Below are 24,225 nucleotides of genomic sequence, written 5' to 3' on the forward strand. Positions count from 1 at the left end.
GCATACTTCTTTGAGAGCACGCTGTGCTGTGCTCTCATTGCCTGAGATAGCCGGAACAGCTAACTGGAGAGGGGGACGGGCCTGCAAAGACTTTGAACAGTTATGCAGAAGGTGACAAATGGATATAAGGTTAGTTTAACTTAGTTGTGGGGTGTTTATGCATGCTGGGCAGTAAGGCTGTTCTCCAAGGGTGGAGAAATAATGCAGACTAATGTGAATCATCAGATTTCCATCTGTCTGATATACAGAGCTGCATTCGTACTTCATTGTTTGTTTACTCTTGGTCTAAAGAACGTCAAAAAATGTAGGCAGGCGGAAGACAAGCTCTGAAGAGCTCCCAAATTGATTTTGCTTGTGATAGGTAGATAGGGAGAGCTGTAACAGTGCGAGAAGTGAGGGTCAGTCTTTCTGAGATCTAAAAATGAATCAGTGTACAGTGGCTAGCACGTGAATTCATGTGTCTGCCTGTCTTTTACTTTCTATGTTAAATTAGTTGGACATCCAGGCAGCAGAGGAGAGGAGGCGGCTGCTTAGATGACTAAGGAGAAGAGAGTGATGAGCCAGCTGAGTCAAGGTGAATGAACTCAGCGCATGAGAACTGAAAGAATTGCGAGAGGAACACCGTAGTCAGAAGAGTGCATTTTTCACGGGCAGAATGGTACTTGTCTAACTCGCACCATCTTTCCTATGACTGAATTTCTCATGGAAAATCAGTGTCAGGGTGACTGTTGAATTGTTTCATAAATGATCCTGCTGCCAGTCTGTGCACAGCATACTCATTAGTCTGTTAATTAACATTGCCAACCTGAACCTGCATTTTTCAGCCTGTGCTACTGTCAGTCTGTGGTGGCTACCAAGGTGCACTCCAGCAAAGCTTGTATTTCCGAGGCAAGAAAAACAGCCTGTAAAAGTATAATCTGGAAAGTAGTGTTAAGATAATTGTAAACAAAATATGATACAGATCTATGAAATACTATTATTTGACAATATGACTATTTCCAGATTATTGGGGATGTTTCATGCATCTGTGCTGGTGAACAGAATTGAATACTTAAAGGTGGTTCTTATGGGTGGAGCCCATATCTAGTGTACTTGCTTGTTGTAGGAAACCACTGTGGTATGCAGTAAGGCAGTGGATATGCTTAAAAGGATATTGAGAGAGATTTTCAGATTTCTTAACAGATGATCTGTGTGATAAGTTTCCCAGGACAGGAAATACATCTCTGTTTTCATTTGTCTTATTTAATGGGTATTAATTGGTGGCAGTTTTTTTGCTTAGGCTAATTTTTTCTTTCCCTTTTTAGTTTTCTGAGCAACGGGTGGTTTTAAAAAGGCATTTTAAAGAGGTTTTTAAAAGCGGTTGTTCTCCTTGCTTTGTAGGAGTGTTCTGTGTGGGTAGAGAGCGCAGGATAAACTACTTCATCCTCCTGTGGTCTCACTGCAAAGACAAATCCTGAGCCATAGGCACTGGGCATTGACTCAGTCATGGCCATTATCCAGCTGCCACAGGCCAAAAGCAGCATACCCTCTCCCTGAGCCCTTACATTTGGAGTTCGGAGCTAAAAAGATCATAGGTTTCTTGCAGCCAGAACATCTTACTGATGAGTGGGCTTTCTATCATCAGTTTGCTAATGCAGTTTTATTCCAGAAAGAGTCTTTTTCTTCTGCAAATTAAAGACCTCATTTGTTTATTATTGTATTCATATGCTTTCTGTTCTAGACTTAAATGAAATGTTGATCCCCCTTTCAATTGCCTACAAATGACAGGAAGTGTTTTTCCTTGCGTTCCTTGTGTCACCTCTAGTGATTTTAATCCTTCTCCTTCCTTTCTTCCTCTTCCCCCTACTGTGATCCTTCATGGCCATGCTGCTCATGGTTTTCACCCTGTTTGAGAGGAGCTGTTTCTACAAAGAAAAGGTTGCAAGCTCTTGAAGTGGAGCATGAAAATATCAAATCAAATCCTTCAGGCACTGAGGCCAAGAAAAGTTGCATGGGATGAAAATACTGTTCCAGGTCTGGCAAGTGGCTCAGCCGTGTTGGCTTTTTAATTTCCATTTTTCAATTTTTAAAGGAAAATTGGGATAGTTGAATCTCTGCTGAACATATACTTCCACTCCTCTTTCAGCAAAGGAGGAAAGCAGTACCAGAACAAGGCACTGGGAGAGGCTGAGACCCAAAGAATTCAGTTAATAACTAAATAAAAATGGTTTAGTTGCTTTTAATGTTAAAATATTCCTTGAAATGCAAGGTTAACTGTGCTTGGTTTTACTTGGTGCAGAGCTCTTTTATCTCTAGGTATGTTGCTGTACAACTAACTTAAATGGGTCACTGCATAAGGAAGGATAACTTTTTAACTATCACACATCAGACCATTGCTGGAAGTAAAGCAAATGAATGCCCTGACTGGCTCTGGCACATGTTAGCTTCCTATTTCACTTTCCCTGCACAAACACATAAGAGGAATGCAGGCCTTTCCTTTTATCTCACTCAGTAATAATGCATCTCAGCAAAGATTTGAATGGGCTGAGGGATTATTAGGATTGTAATTTCTTGCTTTCCTTTTCAAGTAGGATGAAACTGAATGTAACCATCTGTTGGGTCAGATAAACACAATGGCTTCTCAGCTGTAGGCTTTCATCACAGCGGCGATCTTGTATGGTTTGGCCTGGCAGGGCTCCGGGCTCACAAAAATTTTGTAGGTGTCAGATGTTTGGCACTCAGAAACTAGCACTGAGAGCTGTTGTCATATTTGTGTCTCCCCCTTTTCTAGTCTTTCAGTTTTGGAATACTGTCACCATTTTAAGTGTGTGATATTTAGAGGAGGCTAATGAAAAGTTGCTTGCCTAAGTCAAATTCCAGTTAGGTGGGCTTGAGCGATAGTCTGTTCAAACACTGTTGTGTGCACTCTGGCAGGATCGTGGTGCAGTCTAGCAGAACGTTTGCTCAGCTACAGAGTTGGGATTTTACAGTCTTGGTATTTTCTAGGAGCCAACTGATTGTGAGGTGTGGCTGCTCCTTTCACTATGATTATTTTGTCAAGTTCACGTCTGAGAAAGAAAACAAAACCAAGCTTTGAAACTACACATCTCAACTTGACAGCCTGTTTTATAATCACCAGCCACTGCAGCCGTGCTTGTTGTGCTCTGGTCAATTGCTTTTTGTAATTTTTCGGTCACAGTGTCCTATATGCGATAGCCCTGTTGTTTCCCTATCTCTAATGCTCTGTTGCAGGCTGTCCTACCAGAGAAACGATGATGACGAGGAAGAAGCCGCCAGAGAACGTCGCCGACGGGCTCGACAGGAAAGGCTGCGGCAAAAGGAAGAAGGAGATCTATCAGGAGAAGTAACGGAGAAATCAGAAGTTAATGCCCAAAACAGGTAAACTTCTGATGTTGTTTACTGACAAGTCAACAGCAAATTTTGTTCAGAGTAGAGAAGTATCTTGAAGAGGTCTATTTTGCTACTTAGAATTTAAGCACTAGGTTTGGCCATTCCTTGCTCTGAAGAGGACCTAACACTGTGAGGAGTGCTACTGCCTGTGTCTACACAGTGAGATGGGAGCATCACTGAAGCTGGGCTTGAGGCCATGTTCATGACTCGTTCCCAGGGTGTCCTTAGGGCTGTCTGTGGGGTAACTCAGCTGGGGCTCAGGGAAGTAAATACCTCTGATGCATCTTGCTGTCAGATTCCCTCAGGCATGACTCTGTCTGGCCTCACAAACCTCCACATCTTTTGTCCTGCTTACAGGGGCCATGGTGTCATGGGGCCAAGGCACATGGCATTGGCGGGCACCCAGGCCTCAAGTTGCAGATGAAACATGCCTGCAAGCTGCTAGTTGTGAATGCTAGACCTCAACCCTTGTCTCGCATTGTCAGGGTAATACAGCTATGAACAGCAGAAAAGCTTATGGAGCGAAGCGCTACTTGTCACAAGCTATAGTGGGCAGAGCTGTCCTTCCAGTCTGTCCATCATTTATTCAGTCACAAATAATATAATCAGATTTCCAGTAGCCCTAATACAATTGATAGTAGACACCAGAAATAAACATTGTGATATCAAGCTAAACAGATACTAAGCACAAGTAGCACAAGGAGAATGGATATAGGTAGTAAACCAGCAACATTTCTGATTGTAGATTATAATCTTCTTCCACAATAGAGGAAAAAAAGAAAGGTAGAAAGAGGGAAGAAACCTGCACATAGGAGAATTAAACAGCTGAATTTTGAAGTAGTCAAAAACCCTCCAGGGACTGAGCGCGAGATCCAGTCCTTATACCAACAGCTGTTGAATAGCATGTCTTAATTTAAGTGCTCTGCTCACTCCATTTTCTAACAGATTATTGCCCCTCTACAGACAATCACAACCTCACTGCACCCTGAATTGCCAGCCTATCCCATTTTATGGACTGTATCTGTGGATGTTGTTGCTGAAAAGGAGTAGCTTCATGTTGCTAGAGAGGTTCCCTGAAGTCTCACTTGTGTAGCATCTTCAAAAATTTTGCCTGGTGGGAAGACTGTGCATAGGACATGTAAGCCTCAGGCCAAGCTGAAGAGGGCCTTAAAGCAAGCTAAGGTCTTCCAAGTATTCAGCTGCAGGGTGCAGAAGGAAAGGATGAATTTTTCAAGTTTTTTCATATTTCAGCTGCCCCAAGTGTCAGGGACTTGTTCCAGTGCCTACTGAGGTCAGTAAGACCCCCAGGGACTTCAGTGGCTGTTGGAGCTTGCCTAGAAGGGAACCTTTCTGGGCTCTGACATTGTGAAACACCACATTCCTATACATGTAGAAATGCCAAAATTAATCCCCAGAACCGTTTTGCTAAATTTTGAAGTATGCAGCCTGTTGTGTTTTCAAACCATGGAATGATGTTACAGCAAGGTTTTTTTCCTAGAAACAGCTAAGCACATACATTCTTAGAAAGTTTGTTTTTTTTTTTAATGCACAATTATCACTTTTATGTAGCGTGGCAGAAGAGGAAACCAAACGTACTACAACCACAGGGGGAACAGATGATGAAGCTGCATTGTTGGAGAGACTGGCAAGACGGGAGGAGAGACGCCAAAAACGTCTACAGGAAGCCTTGGAACGTCAAAAGGAATTTGACCCCACGATCACAGATGGGAACTTGTCACTGCCCAGCAGGAGAGAAGTAAACGATGTGGAAGAAAACGAGACCATGGGGAAAGAGGAAAAGTCTGAAACACGCCGAGGACGCTATGAGATTGAGGAAACAGAAACAGTTATCAAATCATACCAAAGGAACAACTGGAGGCAAGATGGGGAAGAAGAGGAAAAAAAAGAAGAAAAAGACAAGGAGGAGGTACAGGAGGAGAAACCAAAGGAAGTCCCTGTAGAGGAAAATCAGGTAGATATGACAGCAGAAAACTCCACAGATAAAAAAGAGATAGTAGAAACAAAAAATCTAGTTATAAATGCAGAGGAACACAAAGTAGAGAATGATACAAATGCTATGGTGGAAGGGGAGCAGAGTATAACTGATGCTGTAGATAAAGAGAATCTTAGGGATGAGGAAAAGGCTGAGGAAGAAAGGAAGAAAACAGAAGAAAGTGAGAAACTTGAGGCAGAAGAAAGGGAGAGGTTAAAAGCAGAGGAAGAAAAGAAAGCAGCTGAGGAAAAACAGAAAGCAGAGGAGGAGAAGAGGGCAGCTGAGGAAAGAGAGAGGGCTAAGGCAGAAGAGGAGAAGAGGGCAGCTGAGGAAAGAGAGAGGGCTAAGGCAGAAGAGGAGAAGAGGGCAGCTGAAGAAAAGGCTAAGGTAGAAGCAGAGAAATTAAAGGAAAAACAAAAGATGGAAGAAAAGAAAATAGAAGATAAACAGGTAAAAGAGAAGAAAGTACAAGAGGAAAAACCTCAAGCAGCTTTCCTAAGAAAACAGGTACAGTAAACATTTTGCACCAAAATAAGACACCTGTGGTTTGTGAGAAATGTAATGCAAGGAAAAAAAAAGATTGAATTGGAATTTCCTCACAGATCTATTCCTGCATTAAAATGACTAATATTCATGCTCTCTCTCTTGCTTTCTCTTTTTGAAAAGAAAGCTCTTGACTTCTGCTTACCAATAATGCAGTGCACAACATGCCTGACCTTACTCCATTGTTCAAAGAAAACCTTGCATGTTCAAACCTCTGCATGTTTTTTTTTTTTGCTGCCTTTTTTCTCAGCTGCTATAAACTGGCCTATTGCAGTAACACATGAGGTGGAGGCAGACACATCTTGGCATAAAATATATGAGCACCTAGTAAATTGTGTGAGAAACACGTGTGTTAAATGCAATCACAAGAGAGGGCTCTCTGCTGGGACATGTGAGCATGATGCCACGCAAGGGAGAAAGGCCCAGATGGGGGTACGGGGAGCATTTGGAGAGGGTGGAGGGAGCACCACTGCACACGGAGATGTGGGCACAGCAGCATATGATGGAGATGTGGCTGCACACAGGACTGGTACATGAACACAGTGTGGAGAAAAAAAAATGCAAACAGATGTGATGTTTTCATATTAAAAAAAAATATTAAAAACCCAAAAACAAAGGGGGAAGAAAAAGAGGTTAAAGTGGAAGCTAAAAAGGAAAAGTTACCAGATGAGAAGCTCGGACTTCCCTCCAAAAAAGATCAGGTAACTTGTAAACCATTGATTCATATGTTGTAGGGAAACTCAACACAAAAAAATAAATAAGGGACCTGTAACTGAAAGTTTCTTATTCAGCAAAGTACTTAAGCGTGTGCTTCACTTCAAGAACGTGGGTAATCCTGCTGAAATAAATAGGGATGAAGCTACTTATGTGCTTAAAATGAAGTAAATGCTTAGGTATTTTGTTCTTTTGGGGCTTTAGAACGAAGTCCTGTTTGTCTTAGAACAAATGTTTCAGGAAATTCAGTTCAGTCAATAATGCAATGATGGTTTGCACCCTAGGGATGAATTTTTCAGGACTGCATCAACTAATCATCCTTCCCTGGTTTCCTCCCACTTTACTGTGAACTTTTTCCCTATGACTGAGACCTACTCTAATAATAATAATAATAATCATCGTCATCATCTAGGCCCTTTGGCCATCTGACTGCCTTAACTAATGATTTTCCCCCAAATTGCAATGTCCCATGATATAAACTGTGCATACCCAAGATTCTTCTTTTGTTTTAAAGAGAAAATCTCCAAAATTTACTGCATTGCATTTCCACTGTAAACACAGGAGCTGGTGCCATGGTGTTTTACTGTATGGTAAGTAAATAAGATTTGGGGACCATTTACTCTTTAGGTTACAGCTGGACATAGGGAGCCGTGTCCAATGTTGTGTAGCAACCATGCATTTGGTTCAATGTAACAGGTATCAAGAATACCCCCTGATTCTAATCAGACATCGAGACTGGTCAGGGCCTTGGAGGTTTGGACCCATTTGGGTTCAGCCAGGTCTGTGTGGCTTAAAGGCAGCCACAGCACAAAGGTCTGGTAATAGGCAGCTTGCTGCCTCTCCAGCTGCCTGGGAGCATTGAGGGTTGTAGAGGGTCCAGTCCAGGGTCTTTAATTGTTGGATTAATTCAAAACATGGTGTAGATGCTTAGCTCACCCTTAGAGAGTGATGAAGGCAAATCATGTCACAAGGTTTTATGTCCACTTGCCTGGCTTGATCATCCAAGGTATGATATTTTGAGTAAGGTGCACGTGAGATTGAAAAGGTAAATGAAGTGATGCAGATGGTTATAAGAAAGGTTCCTAATGAATAGGGAGAGAGATTGGCAATACTAGAGTAAGTTATTCTAGAAAGGGGAAGAGTTAATGAGATCTAATGGAGATATTTCAGAATAGTGGACTAGAAAAACTAAACACTCTAAATTAACCCAATTGTGAAAGCAGAGGAGCTGTGCAAAAAATAAGGGATGGATTATATTAAGAGCTCTTCATAAAACAGAATCAGCTTGTAACATTCACCATTGCACACAATCTTTGAATATTACAAGTAAATGTAAAAATGTGGCTGTAACTGGCCACAAATATTGATTGGAGGTGGGGCAGATTTGAGACACAACTGTCCTGCTTGTGTTTATGTGGAGCTCAGTCAACTCTCACTGGAGCTCTCATCATGCTTCTAAACCATAGCCACAGGGCTAGATTATTCCAGGAAATTGGTAAGACTCTTAAAGACTTGCAAAGTTAATGCTTCCTGTTTTGGATGCTCAAGCTGAGACAATTTAAGAGAGTCCTGCTTTTAGTTTATTGCAATATCCATCCACTGAAAGGTAAATCTTTGCATTTGTATCAAGCTGACCATTCAAAGTGTTTTACTCAGTTTTAACAATCTCAATTTGCTTCTTGGCTTGTGAAGAAAAATTTACAATCTGAGACCCCAAACCAAGTTAAGATCAGGCTCCTATCTCTACTCCTTCCTCCCACATCAAGGACATACAAATTCAATGAGGCCTATTTCCGAACCATATATGCAGTTAAGAGGATGGCAGTGTATCATGAACAAGATCCTGAAGGAATATTGTATCTACGTGATCAGATTTTGCTTTTGCAGTTGTGCAACACAAGCATGTGTCCTTTCTTACTGTGATGAAAATCTGGCCCTCAAACTTCAGGTTTTGATCAAATTAGCAGGCAAAATCTGTCTCCTTTTCTGAACAGCCCCACAATTTTTGGTTCTCAAAAGCGGCCTGGAAAGTTCATAAGAACAAGCTTTCTCATGATGTGAGACTCCTGGTATTTCCTGCTTCCAGTTTGGCTAGACGTGCCGCAACAGTTGCTTTTCTCATGGTATTTGGGTATGATAGTTGGCTGTAAATGGAACCCCTAGACCCAGATGCTCACAGGTTTTAAGTCACCAAGTAATTGAGCCCAAATAAGGAATCAAATTTGCCAAGTGGCCCCAACCTCAGTAACTGATTCACTATGGTCTGAAGGTGTTCAGACTCTAGATTTAGGAATCTCAACTCTCAAATATTATCATAACACCCTAAGAGGAAAGAAGCTGTGTAGAGAAAGATTAAAATATGAATAAATAAAACTGGTAATGAGCTAAACATGTTTTTGGTCATGTTCTATCTTGACTTGATGGTCAAGATTTTTGAGAGCATGTGAGCTGTTTTCAGTTCAGCTAATACCACCTGCCTACTCCAACTAGAGTCAGTGTAGTCCTTTTTACTAAATTCAGCAGAAGCTGAATTAGCCTGTAATTTAGGGAAGCCCTAAGACAAAAGAAAGTACTTTTTCTGTTGCCTGACATTGGAATGGGACATAATGGTTTCTGCTTCTGTGCTAATCAATCTCTGTTTTAACATTAAAATTAGTAGGAGAAGGATTGGGCCCAAAAGCTGTGAAATGTTTCTGTAATATCTTGTTTTATCATCTTTTTGAATGAAGAGGCCAAATTGTATTCATGGTTTTCTCAAATGCAGACACGTTACCATAAATCTTACTGGCTTCTGAAATGCTATTTCCTAACCTATTAATTTTTAAACTATATTGTTTTAATATTAGTTTTCTCAGTGATTTCAATTAAGATGTAAGAGATATGACCCTCCCCAGTGGATTTCAATATATCAGGCAGCTGGAAGTTTTGGCTTTTTAATGAGACTTAGAAAGGTCTTGATGAAAATCTCAGCAAAGGAAATCCTATGCTCTCAAAATCCCAACACAGACATCCTGGCATGCGAAATCTTGCAACAATCAACATTGCCGGTTTCAGTATCATCCTGACTGGGACTAAAAGTTTAGGAGATTCCTAACAGGCAGCAGAGATTTTTGCTGTGAACATGATCGCTAGCTACAATCTTGCCCAGACTTGGGAGCACGCAAAAGATGTAACTGTCTGATGGCATTCATGAGGCTCAATAAATAGCCCTGGTTGTCTCAGCCCAGCTCCTAGAAAACAGAAAACCATTCCTTGAGGCTGCTGGTAATAGTGGCCTTGTTTGCTAGCAATTACAGCATCATGGCCAAAGAATGCATGGTCATGGAAACTGAGCTTCCTTCTTGTCTGTCAGGGTGCTTCTGCCTGGTCATGGCTAAAGCCCGTTGGCAGTAGGGGGTGGGGAAAGTCTGCACTGCCACTGCCTGTTCTCAGGACAGAGAAAATGCCTCTGTGTGTTGTGTCCAACATCCCTCACCAGCGGCAAACTTGCTCGAGTAGTTTAACCATCCAGTACTTGCTTGTAGTTTGTGCCACCTTAGCATTGTCCTTTGTATCGGTTTCTGTGAGCAAGAAAACCGGCCTCAGGTAAGTCAGAGGCTAACTTTGGGTCTTCACTCAGCAGCTTAATTCAACACCTCTTGAGTTTGAAGACTCTGAACTAATCCTTTATTGGTAAGGATATTACATCTCCAGAAGTTCTTCTTTGATGAGGAAGGATAGAAATTTGATTTGATTTGAGGGTGGATGTGTGTATTAGTTTTTTTATTTCAAGATGCAGCTTGGAATGCCATAAAAGCAGTTGTGTTGCAGACAAGATTGTTATGAAAGTTCTTTTTCTTTCTAGTTAGCAAATGGGATGGCAACAGGCTTCCAAGGGCCAAAAGTATTCTCTTTTCTAATGGTCTTCATTATGAATTTTTCACAGAAGGTATTTCTTGCTTGCCAGCTAGAATATTCCTCCAACATGGTAGACCTGAGGGGGGAAAAAAAAAAATTTGGAGGTAAATGTTTCATCTGCTGCTGCTGAAAGTTTATTTAGGCTGGTAGTCTAACTAGCTGAGTGGGAGTAATTCCACCTGAGGATAAAGAACTTAAATCAGTCCATATCCTCCTCCTCTTCTCAGAATGAAGCCATGACTCAGCATTCTGAGATCAGGCCATCTGTGGTATTGATTAATACTTCAAGTTCATAACTCTGAAGGAATACTGGAGAGTGAAATCCATGCACTAAATATACTTGATTACTATTAAGAATTATAGGACAAAGCTTTGTAAGGATAGAGGGAATTTTTGCTCTAGTGATTCCAGATTTTTTTCATATCCTATGCTTTTTCACAGGATTAAATATTCATGTTTGATAACACTATCCATGACTAGCCCGTGGTTTGATTGTGCTTTTTGTCAGAGTATTTTACTCTGATATAAAGATAATTTTGTGTTTTGCCCATTATTCCTGCCATACTGAAGTATCCATCTGCTATGACACAGGAAAGTGTGCAAACTTGACAGTTGGTGAAGGTTATGTGTTATTTCTGTTGCTCCAATGCCCTAAAACTTGTACCAAGAATGTATCAACAACCTTAGTCCCAAAGAGTTTGCAACCCAGAATCTCAATAGGGAAGAGGTCTGGGGTGCCTCAGTGGGGTGCAGCTGTAGAATGAAGAAATGTGGTAGCATAGTCCCATGGCTGCAGCAAAATTTCACAGAATACTGAAAATTTTATTCAACATGTTTTCATCTTGAATTCAGATCAGGATAACAGAGTGGTGGTTGGTCACAGTTTAGAGTTTTACAGACTACTTCTGCCATAAAGCACATAAACATTTTGAAGACAGTTGCTTAGTTAATCGTTAATACCAAGAAATCTGTGTTCCTCAGCTGTTATTTAAAATGCCTCATTGTGACAACTTTGTTTGTTTGTTTCTTGTTTTTGTTCTGTGATTTATGGTATTTCCTGAGCAGGTAAAAGATGACAAGGATAAAGGAAAAGCACCTAAAGAGGAAATGAAAAGTATCTGGGATCGTAAGAAGGGAGTTCCTGAACAAAAGACACAGAACGGAGAACGTGAACTCACTGCCCCAAAACTTAAATCTACTGAGAATGCTTTTGGGTAAGTTCCAAGTGGGCGTTGGGCTTGCTTATGTTATAGCAGAGCAGGGGCCATCTCTGGGTCTCCGCTCAATAGCCTTGTAGCAGCTGAGTAGAAGACTCGGGGTGGCAACATCAGGAGAGGCTCTAGCATTCATTGGGTTGTAGGTATGAATTAAGGCTCTTGGTCTACTTTCTCATGAACTGCTCCCACATTGTTGCAGCAACATAATGAAGTACAGAAAGCAGATGTAAATAACCTTGCTCCCTCAGCAGAGACAAGTGGCTTATTTTTCCTCTGCTGGGGCTTTTCTTCCTTGAAGGACATTTATTTCCAATATCTGCACAGAGGCCAACAGTGACAACAACCCAGATTTTGTGTTCTATAATTTTTTACGTCAGGTCTCAACCTTTACTGAAGTAACCTATTTCCAGTTACCCACCTGCTTTTAATCAGACTCTGCATATCAGTATGGAGCACAATCCAGTTGGTAGCTCTTGAAAGAGGTTGTCTCTTTTTTTCAAGGCAAACCTTGAAATTAATGGCTTCTCTAGAAAAGTGACCTATTGCTTAGCTGAAAACCTTTCTTAGCCAAAATACTCTATTTTTTGTCTTTTTATAAGCTATATTACTCTTTGATTTTAATTTTTATTTTCAAGGAAATATTAGCGTTGTGGTTATATTGGGAAATTCAATGAAGGTAACAAACTTCTAGTGAAACGTTTATTAAAAAAGGATTCTGCCTGCTAAAAGGAGGGGATATATGAAGCAGAGCAGAAGTTCTTCCTTTTAGCAGAAAACCAGGAATTGAATAGGTTAGAAATCGATTTTTTTTTCCCTTCTGCACCTCTCTCCCTCTTTTACATTGACACAGGCAAAGAAAAGGTTAAGCTGTCCAGGCGCTTTGAGAAATCTGTGCATGGCAGATGGGATTTGCTGTTATATCTCAGTATTCCCCTTGTGATTCTTCCGGGAAAAACAAACTTTCTCAAAATAAAATGCAGTTCAAAAGTCCCTGGAGACACCCTGACCTAAGGCCAAAAGACAGACAGAGATGGAGATGGAATAGCAGGAAATCGGCCTTGTTCAGAACTGTCCTGTTTCATGACTTGGGTCACATTATCAATAACACGAGAATGGTTTTCTAAAAATATTTTTGTTGTGTTTTCATTTGCTTTACTTCCTGTGGGAGACAGGCCTTAGTGGCAACAAGTAGATTTGAGTTTCCACTCCTTTTTTTCTCTTTCTGTTTTTCTTCTACTATTTCCCAAATGTGGGAAGAAGCCTGTTTAATAGCCTTCTATCAGCTGAGTAGAAGACTTGGGTTGGCAACATCAGCAGTGGCTCTGGTGTTTGTTGGGTTGTTAGGTATGAATTAAGGCTCTTGGCGTATTTCCTGATGAACTGCCTCTACTGTTGGGCTTTGTTTGGAACCATCTTTCTTCTTATTTGCATGTGAACGTATCAGATACTAGTTAGGAAGCATGTAACTTGGCTAACTCTCAGCGGTAAGGATTGAAAATAATATAGGGTAGTGGAAGCTAAAGAAAAATCTTATCTGTGTCTTGTTTGTCTACGTCAGTCAGTAAGAGAAATACAGAATTAAAAACTATTTTATGGCTTCCCCTTCCCACCTCCCCTCCCACCTGCCTTCCTCCTTATTCTCATACAAGACTGCAAAAGTCTTAAATATGATGCAAAATGTTTTTTCACATTGTTCTGACTTTTTTGGCTCCCACAAACCACTTCTTTCCTTTTCCTCCTTGTCTGAAAGCTGGCAACTAGCTTCATTTCTTAGCACCAAAGAGGTGCTTACGAAACTCTTCCTCCACCCAGCATCTCAGTACTGATTTCCCAATGTCAACAGTAGGGAACAGAGATTCCCAGAATCTGTTGAAACCAGAGGAGTTTGGGAGGTGGAGGAAAATAATGAGAACTACTGCCAGTTTATTGTTAGCTAATTTGGATTATGCAGAACCAGTAGGGGAAGTCCTGTAGGCTGCATGTGAATAAAATAAGCTAGAAACTTTAAATGTCCTTCTTTGTACGGAGAACAAAATAGTCACCTGAGGTCTCCAAACAAGAATGTTAAGACTAGAATCTACCTTTGGCTTTTACCTGTTAAAATCTGAGAGTAGCTGTTAATTTCACTGAGGCTGTCTGCACTGAAGTCACTGAGGACTAATCTTGCTCTTGTGCTGATATAAAACAGTGTGACTATTTATTAAGAGAATCTTGGCAAATGTTATTTTCTTAGTTCTGTTAATTCTGAGGGCTGGGTATTTGCCCTTGCCAGGGATATCATCATGTCTATCAAAAGTGACCACTTGCATCATCTTTGGGCCTGAAGCTTGCAGGTCTGGGTGGGCTGGCAACACAGAGGGGTGGGGAAAAAAAAATTAAAAAAAAAAAAATTAGTGAGGTTCCTGGGATGTTTCGTATACAGGCTACAACCTTGCAATGAAGCAGGAAAGCCTTAAAATATTTAGTGCCTTATAGAGGCTTGTGGAGTGTTTTGGTTTCCCAGTACCTCTACAAACTGAATCAGAGGTATTTCAGGCTGGATACGCAAAATCATACCTCACACCTCAGGTATTGGTCTTCACTTTGTTTTTGAAAGGGCTAAATGAAATTTCAAATAAAGTTTCCAGTGTTTCCTCACAATGCTTTAGTTAATTGTGTATGATTTTTTCATTAAAAAAAGCATGAGTTCCTTTTTTTAATTAGACATCACTACTTGGTGCAAGTCCTTATTCGTGACCACTTGACACTTATGGTGGAGGGTGACCTTGTGGTTCTACTTTCGTGGTTTAAGCGATTCCACTGCAAAAACACATTCAGGAATAGGGCCTGGAGCAGAAAAGGATTGTTATAAGGTGATATTAGGGTAATATATATTATATATTTGTAACTCTAGGTTAAAAATCAGGTATGAGAATGTACTGAGGGTACATACATTCACAGACCTCTGGGACATTTTTTTTCTTTATCTTTGCTTTGTGATGTTACGCTCTTACATAGAAAAGACTTTCTAAAACCAAGTAAACACATTGCGAAATAAGTGCCAGGTCCTACTACTTTAGTGTTGAACTTGCACAGATGAAGTACAGTGACTGAATTCACATAATAGCATAAATTTGGTAATGCTATTTTGCCATATGTTTTTTAATGATACAATTCCTAAATCGTGCATGCCGTGCTAGAACTGAATTTCATGCAATTTGGTAAGATCATGTTGGGGCAGAGGACTTTGTCTTATTGTGATATTGAAACCACAGATAATTCAACTTTGGTCCTACAGCCTGTTTTGTATGGTTAACTCCATCTAGATGAGGCATCTACCTGAATGAAGAGCACTTTTGCAGGATTTGGTGTGATTCCCGGATTGCAAATTTATGATATTTGTTCTTCATGTTGTCATCTCTAACAGTTATTGTTATTGTTGGAATGCTTGATTTGTACCACCTTGTGGTATTATACTCTGCAAAACTCTGAAGAGTATAAAACTTGCATTAATGAAGTCATTAATATCCAGCTTTTTTAAATGCCAACAGAAAAGAGCAGAAAGTTTTTTAAAAAAATAATCTGTAAGCACATTCCATTTCTGTATCTTGTGAATAGCACACTGATACTTCTAAGGTATCTATCTCCTTATCAGCAGTAATATTGGACACAGTCAGGGAGCAGACATTTGTCTAAACACTGGTATGGTAATTGTTTAACTAGATGCTATCTGGCTCTGTTGAAAGTAAGGACTCCACCTATGCAAATTCTTTGGGGGGTTTTTTTTTTGGTTTTTTTTTTTTTGGGGGGGGGGGTGTATTCTTTATTTCTGCCTCATATATTACAGATGGTTGGAAAACTTCTGGTTTTCTCTTGTGGAAAGGTGCCATTAATAAATAATTTCCACTTCCTTAGTAAAAAGTCATATTTTCCGTGCAAAATGTCAGCAAAAGATCTGATGTTCATACAGGCTGGGAGAGTTCAAGTCATAGGTGTTATAGATGAGATAGGAACCTTTTTAGGTTTTTAAAACACAGTTGAAGCTGTTCTCCCCCCTCTCTTGTCTCCTTCTGTTTTCCCCAGATAAATAATTTGTTGTGTCCCCAAAGATGCTTGTCTTTTTCTAGAAGGTTTGTAAAAAGTACTTGCTTTTGAAAGCAAAGGATTAGTGCATCTTTTATTACACAGGACATAATATTTTTGCTATGAATTTTTTATATGTAAATTTATCTCATTTAAAATCGACAGAGAGGGATTAGTTATGGCTTTCCATTGCTTTGTTTTCTGCTTAAAGTGTAATATCCTCTTGGAAGTGTTTCCTCTGTTCACAAACTGCAGAGCAGAGGCGTGAAACTGCAACAGTTTACTGTATGCCATAAAGATGGTGATGAGATATGATACCTCTTGCTGAAGTTACATGAGATGTTAACTATTTCAAGCTCAGTTACTGAATTCTCTTAAAAATGAAGGTGGCCTGAGTTCTCAGGCAGGGTGGTGCAGCTCCTGTGCACACAAGCACATGGGAGACTCCTTCCTCACTGGCAGTGGATGGGAGAGGCGCTCCTTGTGGTAACCCAGCCTACTAACTCCTGATGAAAATGTTTTGGGCCTGCTGGGGTTTGCAAGGAGAAAAAGCTGTTATAAGGCAATATCTCTGAGCTCTCATGTTGCTGGTGTGAGTGTGTGGCAGTGGGTGGCTCTAGCCAGGAAGGGAAAACTCATGGTGCATCGCCTTCCCTTTCATTTCTTTCCCAGACGCTCCAATTTGAAAGGGACCGCAAATGCTGAGGAAGTGAAGCTGGGGTCTCAGGTTGAGGCTGGAAAGCGGCTAGAAGATCAGCGTCGTCGTCGAGGTGAGAACGAGGAGTTTGAGAAGCTGAAGGAGAAGCAGCAGGAGACGGCGGCAGAGCTGGACGAACTGAAGAAAAGGCGAGAGGAGCGCCGGAAAATCCTGGAGGAAGAGGAGCAGAGGAAGAAGCAGGAGGAGGCTGAGAGAAAAGCCAGAGAGGAGGTAAGTGTAAAATATGAAGTATTGGACTCTGTTTTTATTCCCTTGTTGTTACTACTTTACTTCCACTGGCCTTGCATTAGTTGATAACTCTTTACAGCAGTGTCTGCACAGACACTTCTAGGCAAAGATGCTGGTGGGGCTGGAGGTCGATGGGTCTGTATCCAACAACAGGGCAGAATGAGGCCATGGGAGGCTGGCTCATAGGTGAGGAAGGAGTGTGCAACAACGAAGGCAAGACCAAACCCAAGCGTATGGCCAAAGTGTGTTTCTCTTTCTTGGACCTGATGTTGCTCTGTGGGGAATTGCTGCTGTGGCTTTGCTTCAAATTCCATCATTTTTCTGGGCCCTCTGGGTTGTGTGCTCTTCTGGGCATCGCTGTTTCTTAGCATCTGTTGGGTGATAGTCTGTTGCAACACGTCGTGATTTCAAACATGTTACCCAGTGTTAAAACCACCCTGTTTTTTAACCTTCAGATTTAACTGCAAGTATGCCATATTTGATATCAAGTGACTGCATCACATAGATGCTCTAGTGCGGACCCGAGGTAAAACGTGCAGCCATCCAGGGTAGAATGAAACATTGCAGTTCTAGCCTCAGGAAAGACAAGGCTCCCATAAATGTCTTCACAAGTCAGGATTTCATCTGCGATAGCTGTGAATTTCTAATCTTCTTGGGCATGCAAAGTGTTGGGGACAGTGTTATAGCCACAAAGTTCTTAATTTATTTGGGGTGTCTTTTTGACATTACACAAATTGAATTACAAAGTGTATGTCAAAATTCATCTGCTGTAGATGAGCTGGAATGCTAATGTTATATATAGTTACGATGGGCTAGATCTCATTAGGAAGATGTTCTTGTCTTTGAAATATTGAGTACCCAAGCACATCTGTTTGCTTGTACTTCCTCTGCCAAGGGACTCTATAAATAGGATTTCCAAATCTCTGGTGCGTCATTTAGGAAACTTACTTGTTTGGAAAACAAATGGTAGATGAATAATAATAGTGTTTGGCAGCTGAATGCCAATTGCTTTAATATACTAAGTTCTTTACAGCAGAAATCCATAGATGCTGAGATTGTGCAATACCTTGCTGGTCAGACCATTGTGTTGTGCTTTGAAGGCTTCTGGTTTGACTCGTAGCTTATGAACTAAAAACTCATGTTACCTCTTTGGAGGAAAAACTGTAAGCACTTAATCTTCACTATTTTTGGGCACCTATTGATTTTTCCTTGTGAAATACTAACCTTGGCACAATAAGTGCCAGACTAGATGGACAGAAGAACAGTAGAAAGATGATAGAGGAGGATACAGAGAAACTGAATTTGAGTATTTTTATAAATGTGTTTTTTTCTCTCTAAGTGGCATTATATGGCAATAAATCTGGTGACCTCACTGTGAGGAGATACTAAAGCAGCACAGACTATCTGTCTTCCCTTCTTCCTTAACACTGTGATCGATTAGGAGCAATATGTTTCTGAATTTCAGATAGGTTACTGAACTTTTTTGATTGGCATAAGAATCTGTTCTTAGCAAATTTGGTAAATGTTTGCAGGACTGCAAAGCCCTGTAAAGTTGATATAGTTTCTGAAAGAATAAGTGACCATTCATATTTTTTTTAAGGAGGAAAAGAGGAGGATGAAGGAAGAAATTGAAAGGAGAAGGGCTGAAGCTGCTGAGAAACGTCAAAAGATGCCAGAAGATGGCATATCTGAAGACAAGAAGCCATTTAAATGTTTCAGTCCTAAAGGTTCATCTCTTAAGGTAACCTCCCCACTAACATCTATATAGTACATAAAACATAATGGGTGTTGCAGTCCAAACCAACAGCCAAAGACCAAAGCAGTGTGGGAATACTTGAAATCAGACCTGGGGCAATGCTCTGCAATAGACCTTAACCTGAAACCTTTAGATGAAAGACTTCATTCATTGGGATGAATGAAAATTAGAGATCCTTTCTAAAAATAGAGTCTACACTGGGAGTTACCTGTTCTTGTTGATGAAAAATGTCCAAAAAGGATGATCACCTTCAAGAGAAAATTATTTTGGAAACTTAGAGCTGTATTACTGTGTTGATTTTCAATGTTAATTTGTTACAGGAGTGCTTTGTGAATTGCAGTAGATAAAGATCACAAATGTTCTCTCTCTCCTTCCACATCCACAATTATTTTCTTCCTTGCCAGATTACTTTGTCTTTAAGCATATTCAGCCTAATCATCATTAATTGAAACTGCCCCATATGGGAGTTCTATCTTATGTCTAATCCCCCTAAAAATAACATCTAGAAGTACTGGGCTGGATTTCATTTTCTTACATAACAGGAAAAAACCAAAACATTCTGTTGCTGCAGGGATTTGAGTGGTCTTCTGTGGCCTTTATTATATTGAAGTCAGATAAATCAATTAAATGGCCTTTCAGCATTGAAGAGGAATCCTGGCCCCAAGAAATTATTGGGAGCTTTGTTTTGGTATACAGTCTTGTTACTTTCTCAGCTGAAGCTCAAACTACAAATCTATTGATTGTCCTCAACTATCTTTTCCTTTTTGTATTTTGTGTCATTAGTCATTTAAGAATCCCAAATGTTTGTTTAAAAAAGGCCCCTTAGTGGGCATTAGGAGAGAAAAGAACCAGGCAGGAGGTTATCAGGTAGGAGCTCATTGGGCCATGAAGTGGATCTCCATGGGATTAAGAGCTGTATTTGTTGAGTGACAAACTGCATTTAGTCAAAATTACATTTCTGCTCACAGAGAGCTACACTTTGAACCCATCTGGAGCTTCAGCCCTATACTGTTTTGGGTCCAGTTCTAGCAAACACAGTGTCCAAATGCTTTTGACCGGACTTACCTTTGACTTCAGACACCTCTGAACTTGAAATACAAGGACAGGATACATACAGCTGTAAACAAAGCCTGCCAAGCTTCACGACTTTGTCCTGTTAGATAAACCTGGTCTTGCCATTTTGGTTGCAAAAGACTATGTCGATAACAGACACTATAAATGTACAGCTTCTTCCCAGCTCTCCTGGGAGGGCTTCTTTTTCTTCTTTCTGTTTATTGGGATGCCTTTTATGACATACATTTGGAGCTTTAGTTTCCCAGATGACTCAGAAGAGAGGAAGTTATACTTGAAAACACATAATAGAAAGATATAGATCATAATTTTGGGGAGAGTGGGAAAAAACACTGGATTTGGCAGGAGGTTAATAGTTTTCAGAGAACTTTTGGACTGATGCTGCACTGTTCTACTAAGTGTATTTTTAGAGGAAAGCTGGAATTTTCCAAATGTCGTTAAGCATTCAAGGTCCAATTTTTTATGATGATAATTGCTGCTGGGTTTTATGGCTTGTTAGGTAGAAGTTGTTTGTTTCAAAAACTGATATGTGCAACTCTCTACACATTTTTTCTCTTACTTGGTTTCTCTCTCTGAGACATTGGTAATACTGTACATATTCCAGTCCAGTGTCTGTGGGTGGCCAGAGTAGGTATGTAATGCTGTTGAACTTCACATCCTAAACAGTTTCTTGGCCTTCTGTGGGCAATAGCTGAGGAGAGAATAATCTCATTTTAATAACCTGATGTCAAATTTAATGTCAAACTCCAGTTTTTAGAAGACAGTATATTTTGTTACCTTTCATTTGGACAGACTTCTCAGGCTGGTCTAACCTGGTTGGTACACAGATTTCTCATTGCACTGCCCACATTGTCTTTTGACTTGTAAAGCATCTGGCACACATTTTCTCCCTTGATAAATGTATCATCTGGTTAGATGTGTCATGAGTCATGTGAGAACCCTAAATGAACAATTGTGGGTGGTTGGAATTAATAATAAAAAAAGGGTGGCTCAGTATTAAAATACTGAATGATATATGTGCACATTCTAACTTCTCCTAGACAACAATGGCAAAGCATCTTTTTCTCCTTCCTTGTCCTTCCTCATGTGATAAGTTTTTGGGAAGAAAAAGAAATTCCTGGGAATGACTTTGATGAGGGAAGTAGGGCGTGCTGTTTACCAAGCGAACTACAAGAACAAAGGAAAGAAAGGAGATAAACTGAAAAGGAGCGTGGCACATCACCATCTTACAGACATTGCATTTATCCATCAGGCAAGGCATGGACTAACATGACATGCAGACTCAGAATTGAGAGACCAAAGTGTGCAACTCATGTCCATGTATTACATGGCTCATGGATGCACATATAAATGTATGTATGCAAACACAGACATAATATACATACATACTTATATTTAGAAAGAACTACTGTGGTTATCTAGTCTGGCTTCTAATAAATCTCAGCCTACACAGTGTTGACAAATCCTGTTAACTGTTAAATACAGTATTTCCCCGAAACCCGAGACACTACTTCAGCAGAACTGCTACGGCAGCATGGAGTCCTCCCAGTGACAGCAGCAGGGCTAGTCCTTTCTGAGGGGACAGTGAAGAGGAAGCATGCAAAATAAATACAGGCCAAGTTCATCACTAGCTCAGGGACAGAAGCAGCTTGTGGACAGTAGTGGCAGTACCAAACCTCTGTTCGGATTCTGCCCTCTCTCTTGTTTGTTTTTTTCTTTTTTTTTAATGAGGACAAAGACTGGAACGACAACTTCTGCTCTTCCATCCCACTCTAGCTCATGCTTTCCCTAGTTTAGTTCACACAAATTGTGCTGCAGTAGAAGAATGAGATTTCCTGCATAATCTTTGTTCACTTTCCTTTTTAGACAAGTTCATTCCTCATGTTTTCTTTGGGAAGGTGTGTTACTGACTTCTTGTATGACTATTCTCTAGGTTAATCAGGAGAGAACAGGATATTTCAATACTAAGTCTCCTCTTGGGGGTGAGCTCCACCACTACAGAAAGACAAAAGCAGTTAGGCATTGAGGGAAGGAAGCAATGGCAGGAGGTCAGAAGCCTGGGATATCTCCTGTCTTTGCAGAAAATGTCTTCTGGGAAACACGGGCTGATGTGGCAACATGCACTCTCTGCAAGGCAATGCTGATAGCTAAGCCAGAAGATAGAACTTTTCAGGGCTTGAGATTTTTTTTTTTTCTTTCCTTAAAGACCTGTCCTGTCCTATCTTATTATTGCTCTTAATACCTGACAGCTGGAACAGTGATGGACAGGATTAGACTCCACACAATCAGTTCTTTCTAGATGAGTTACTTCTGCAGCAGAGGGGAGACAGAGTGGCAAGAACAGGATTTGTCTGGCAGGTAAACTGGAGTAAATTAGTGTACTTTGCACAGATGCTGCTGAAGCAGGAAAAACCCTAACTGTGCTTAATGAAGCAAAAGAGCGCATGAGCCACTCAGGGAAGATAGGAGAAGCTACTTCACTCCCAGGGACTACCACTCAAAAGGGATTTCCAACAGGTTCTTCCACCTGTTGGATATGAGGCAAAATTTTAATACAGGGATTTCTGTTTTGTGCATGCATTTCTTATTCCCTTTCCTCCTTGATCCATTTTTTCAGAAGAGTTTTTCTATATCTCGGTTTGCAATACTTTCAGTTGCATAGTATCTAATACACAACTTAAAATTCCTAAGAATCATTTAATACCTTTGTATGAAACAGGTTTTGCTGGGAATATCCAGATGTTTTTTGTTTCCCAAGTCATTGGCTCAAATTGTATGTTAACTCATTCCTCTTCCATTCTGTTTCTGTTCTTGGATGATGTCCAGATGGAAGAAAGTGTGCTTTGACGCCCACACTTTAACTGCATTTTTAGTAGGCAAGAAACTTCCTGCACATTCAGTGAACAAAACATGTCTATATAGTATTGAATGTGGATAAATGCATACATATATCTTCGTATAACATCTTGCTTAATTTATTCCTCGCCAAATGTATGTGCTGGCTCCGTTGAGTAAGGCCCTAATCAGGTATGAGACTCCACATGGTTTTGATTTATGTCCATTGATTTCATTTCATCTGACTTTACCAGCAGAAGGGTAGGTGCACATCTAAGCACTTTGTTGTACAATCTAAGCTGCTTCGGTAGTTACTAGAGAGAGTGAGAGCCACCCTCAGTGGACAAGCAATCCCACCTTTCCTAGGGTGAAGTGAGCTCCTCTGTCTCTCCACTGACTATAGAGGGAACCAAAATGAGTAGTTTGGACTAAATGCTGAACTTCCAAGCAACTGAGGTTAGGTGGGAGAGATGCAGCCTGCGATCCCATGTTCTTTCTCTCTGCTCATAGTTTAATTAGACGCTGGCAGGTTGACTTTGTAGTACTTGTGTGTTCTGTGTCAGAGGCTTTGGAAAGTATTCCATGGTGGCAAAACATATTCCCGAGCTATTTAATAAGATCCCATTATGATGAATGCAGCAAAAGATTATTCTTATTTCTTGGTCCCAAACTGAGGTAATATCTTGGATTTTGTGCTAACCACCTTGCTTTGCCTATTTCTCTTACAGATCTATTTTGTAATACTGTTTACTGTATGTGCCAAACATTCTAAATTCTTTGCATGGAGTTTGTGTGGTGTGCAGTGGATAAATGAACTTTAGATGTTGCTGTGCAGTCTAAATGTATTTGACCTATAAGTTGAATATACGTGTCTGTACTCTAAGTGTATTCAACGTATGCTTCTGTTCCATGCATACTGTGTTTTGAGGAAGATGCTCTAGAACAAATTCTCATATAAATGTGCAGGAAATGTGTTATCCATCCACACAAGGCACCTGCTTACTTGGGAAGAGGACCATGTTCAGCTCTGAGGGCTGCTTCCTAAGTCTGCTTTCCTGTTTAACTTTTTTTCTGGTTTGCTTCCTCACTCTCCTGTTCTGAACAATCCCTGACTTATTCCTGATACCACAGCAGGTCCTCCGACAACCACTGTTTCCAACAGGTAAAGACTGACTCCATGTCTTTTTACCCCAAGAATGCATGTCCCTCTTCCCCCCAACCTATCCCTCTCTTACACCAGTGCCTACTGAAGCCAAGTTTTCCTGCTGTGTAGAAACATCTCTCCTTCCTGAACATAGGAAGACTATAAAGATGCTACTGTTAGCATCTTTTAAGCATCTTTTAAGATCTGCCCCTTTTGTAAGAATTCAAGTAGAATCTCAGTTCATCTGAACTAGAAGGTACTGTAAATTAATTATTAGATGGTTACCTTGAGTCCCGGTTCTTTGAGATAGCCTGTATTGTTTGTCCTTGGTGCCAGCCAGGGTTTCACTGATGCAGTCGGGGAATTACCAGTTGATGCAGAGCAGGGAAGAAGCCAGCAGCTCTTGTTGGTCTAACTCATCATTTTGATGTATTGCGGGTTATGACCCAGAAATCAGCATGGTGGGAAACTTCTACTATACCATAGTCGAGGTGAGGTGATGTGTTTAAAGTTACAGTGATAGATCTGTTTAGTCACTTTTAATCAAATGATTTATTTGCTCGTTTTATGGCAATGCCGACTGTATTTCCTCTGTGTGAGAAACTAAGCGTAAAGGCTGGGCAAGGAAGAGCCGCAGCTCCAGACCAGTATGGATGC

At 40.6% G+C, this 24,225-nt stretch overlaps 1 protein-coding gene across 3 annotated transcripts in view; it reads left to right on the top strand.

Moving 5' to 3' along the window:
* Positions 1–24,225, top strand: part of CALD1 (caldesmon 1) — a gene marked incomplete at both ends in the record, with an annotated part of 98,162 nt that overhangs the window by 60,969 nt on the left and 12,968 nt on the right. For 2 of the 3 annotated variants that reach the window (XM_082000709.1, XM_082000710.1), the window contains 5 exons: positions 3,232–3,378; positions 4,960–5,362; positions 11,603–11,751; positions 16,489–16,744; positions 18,363–18,503. In XM_082000709.1, coding sequence (XP_081856835.1) covers positions 3,232–3,378; positions 4,960–5,362; positions 11,603–11,751; positions 16,489–16,744; positions 18,363–18,503 — 1,096 coding nt within the window. Of the gene's footprint in view, positions 1–3,231; positions 3,379–4,959; positions 5,891–6,543; positions 6,628–11,602; positions 11,752–16,488; positions 16,745–18,362; positions 18,504–24,225 lie in introns of all 3 variants that reach the window. The other variant, XM_082000708.1, reaches the window with a different exon arrangement.

The sequence above is a fragment of the Phaethon aethereus genome (assembly GCF_964289735.1).
Source record: "Phaethon aethereus genome assembly, chromosome: 1".
Taxonomy (NCBI): domain Eukaryota; kingdom Metazoa; phylum Chordata; class Aves; order Phaethontiformes; family Phaethontidae; genus Phaethon; species Phaethon aethereus.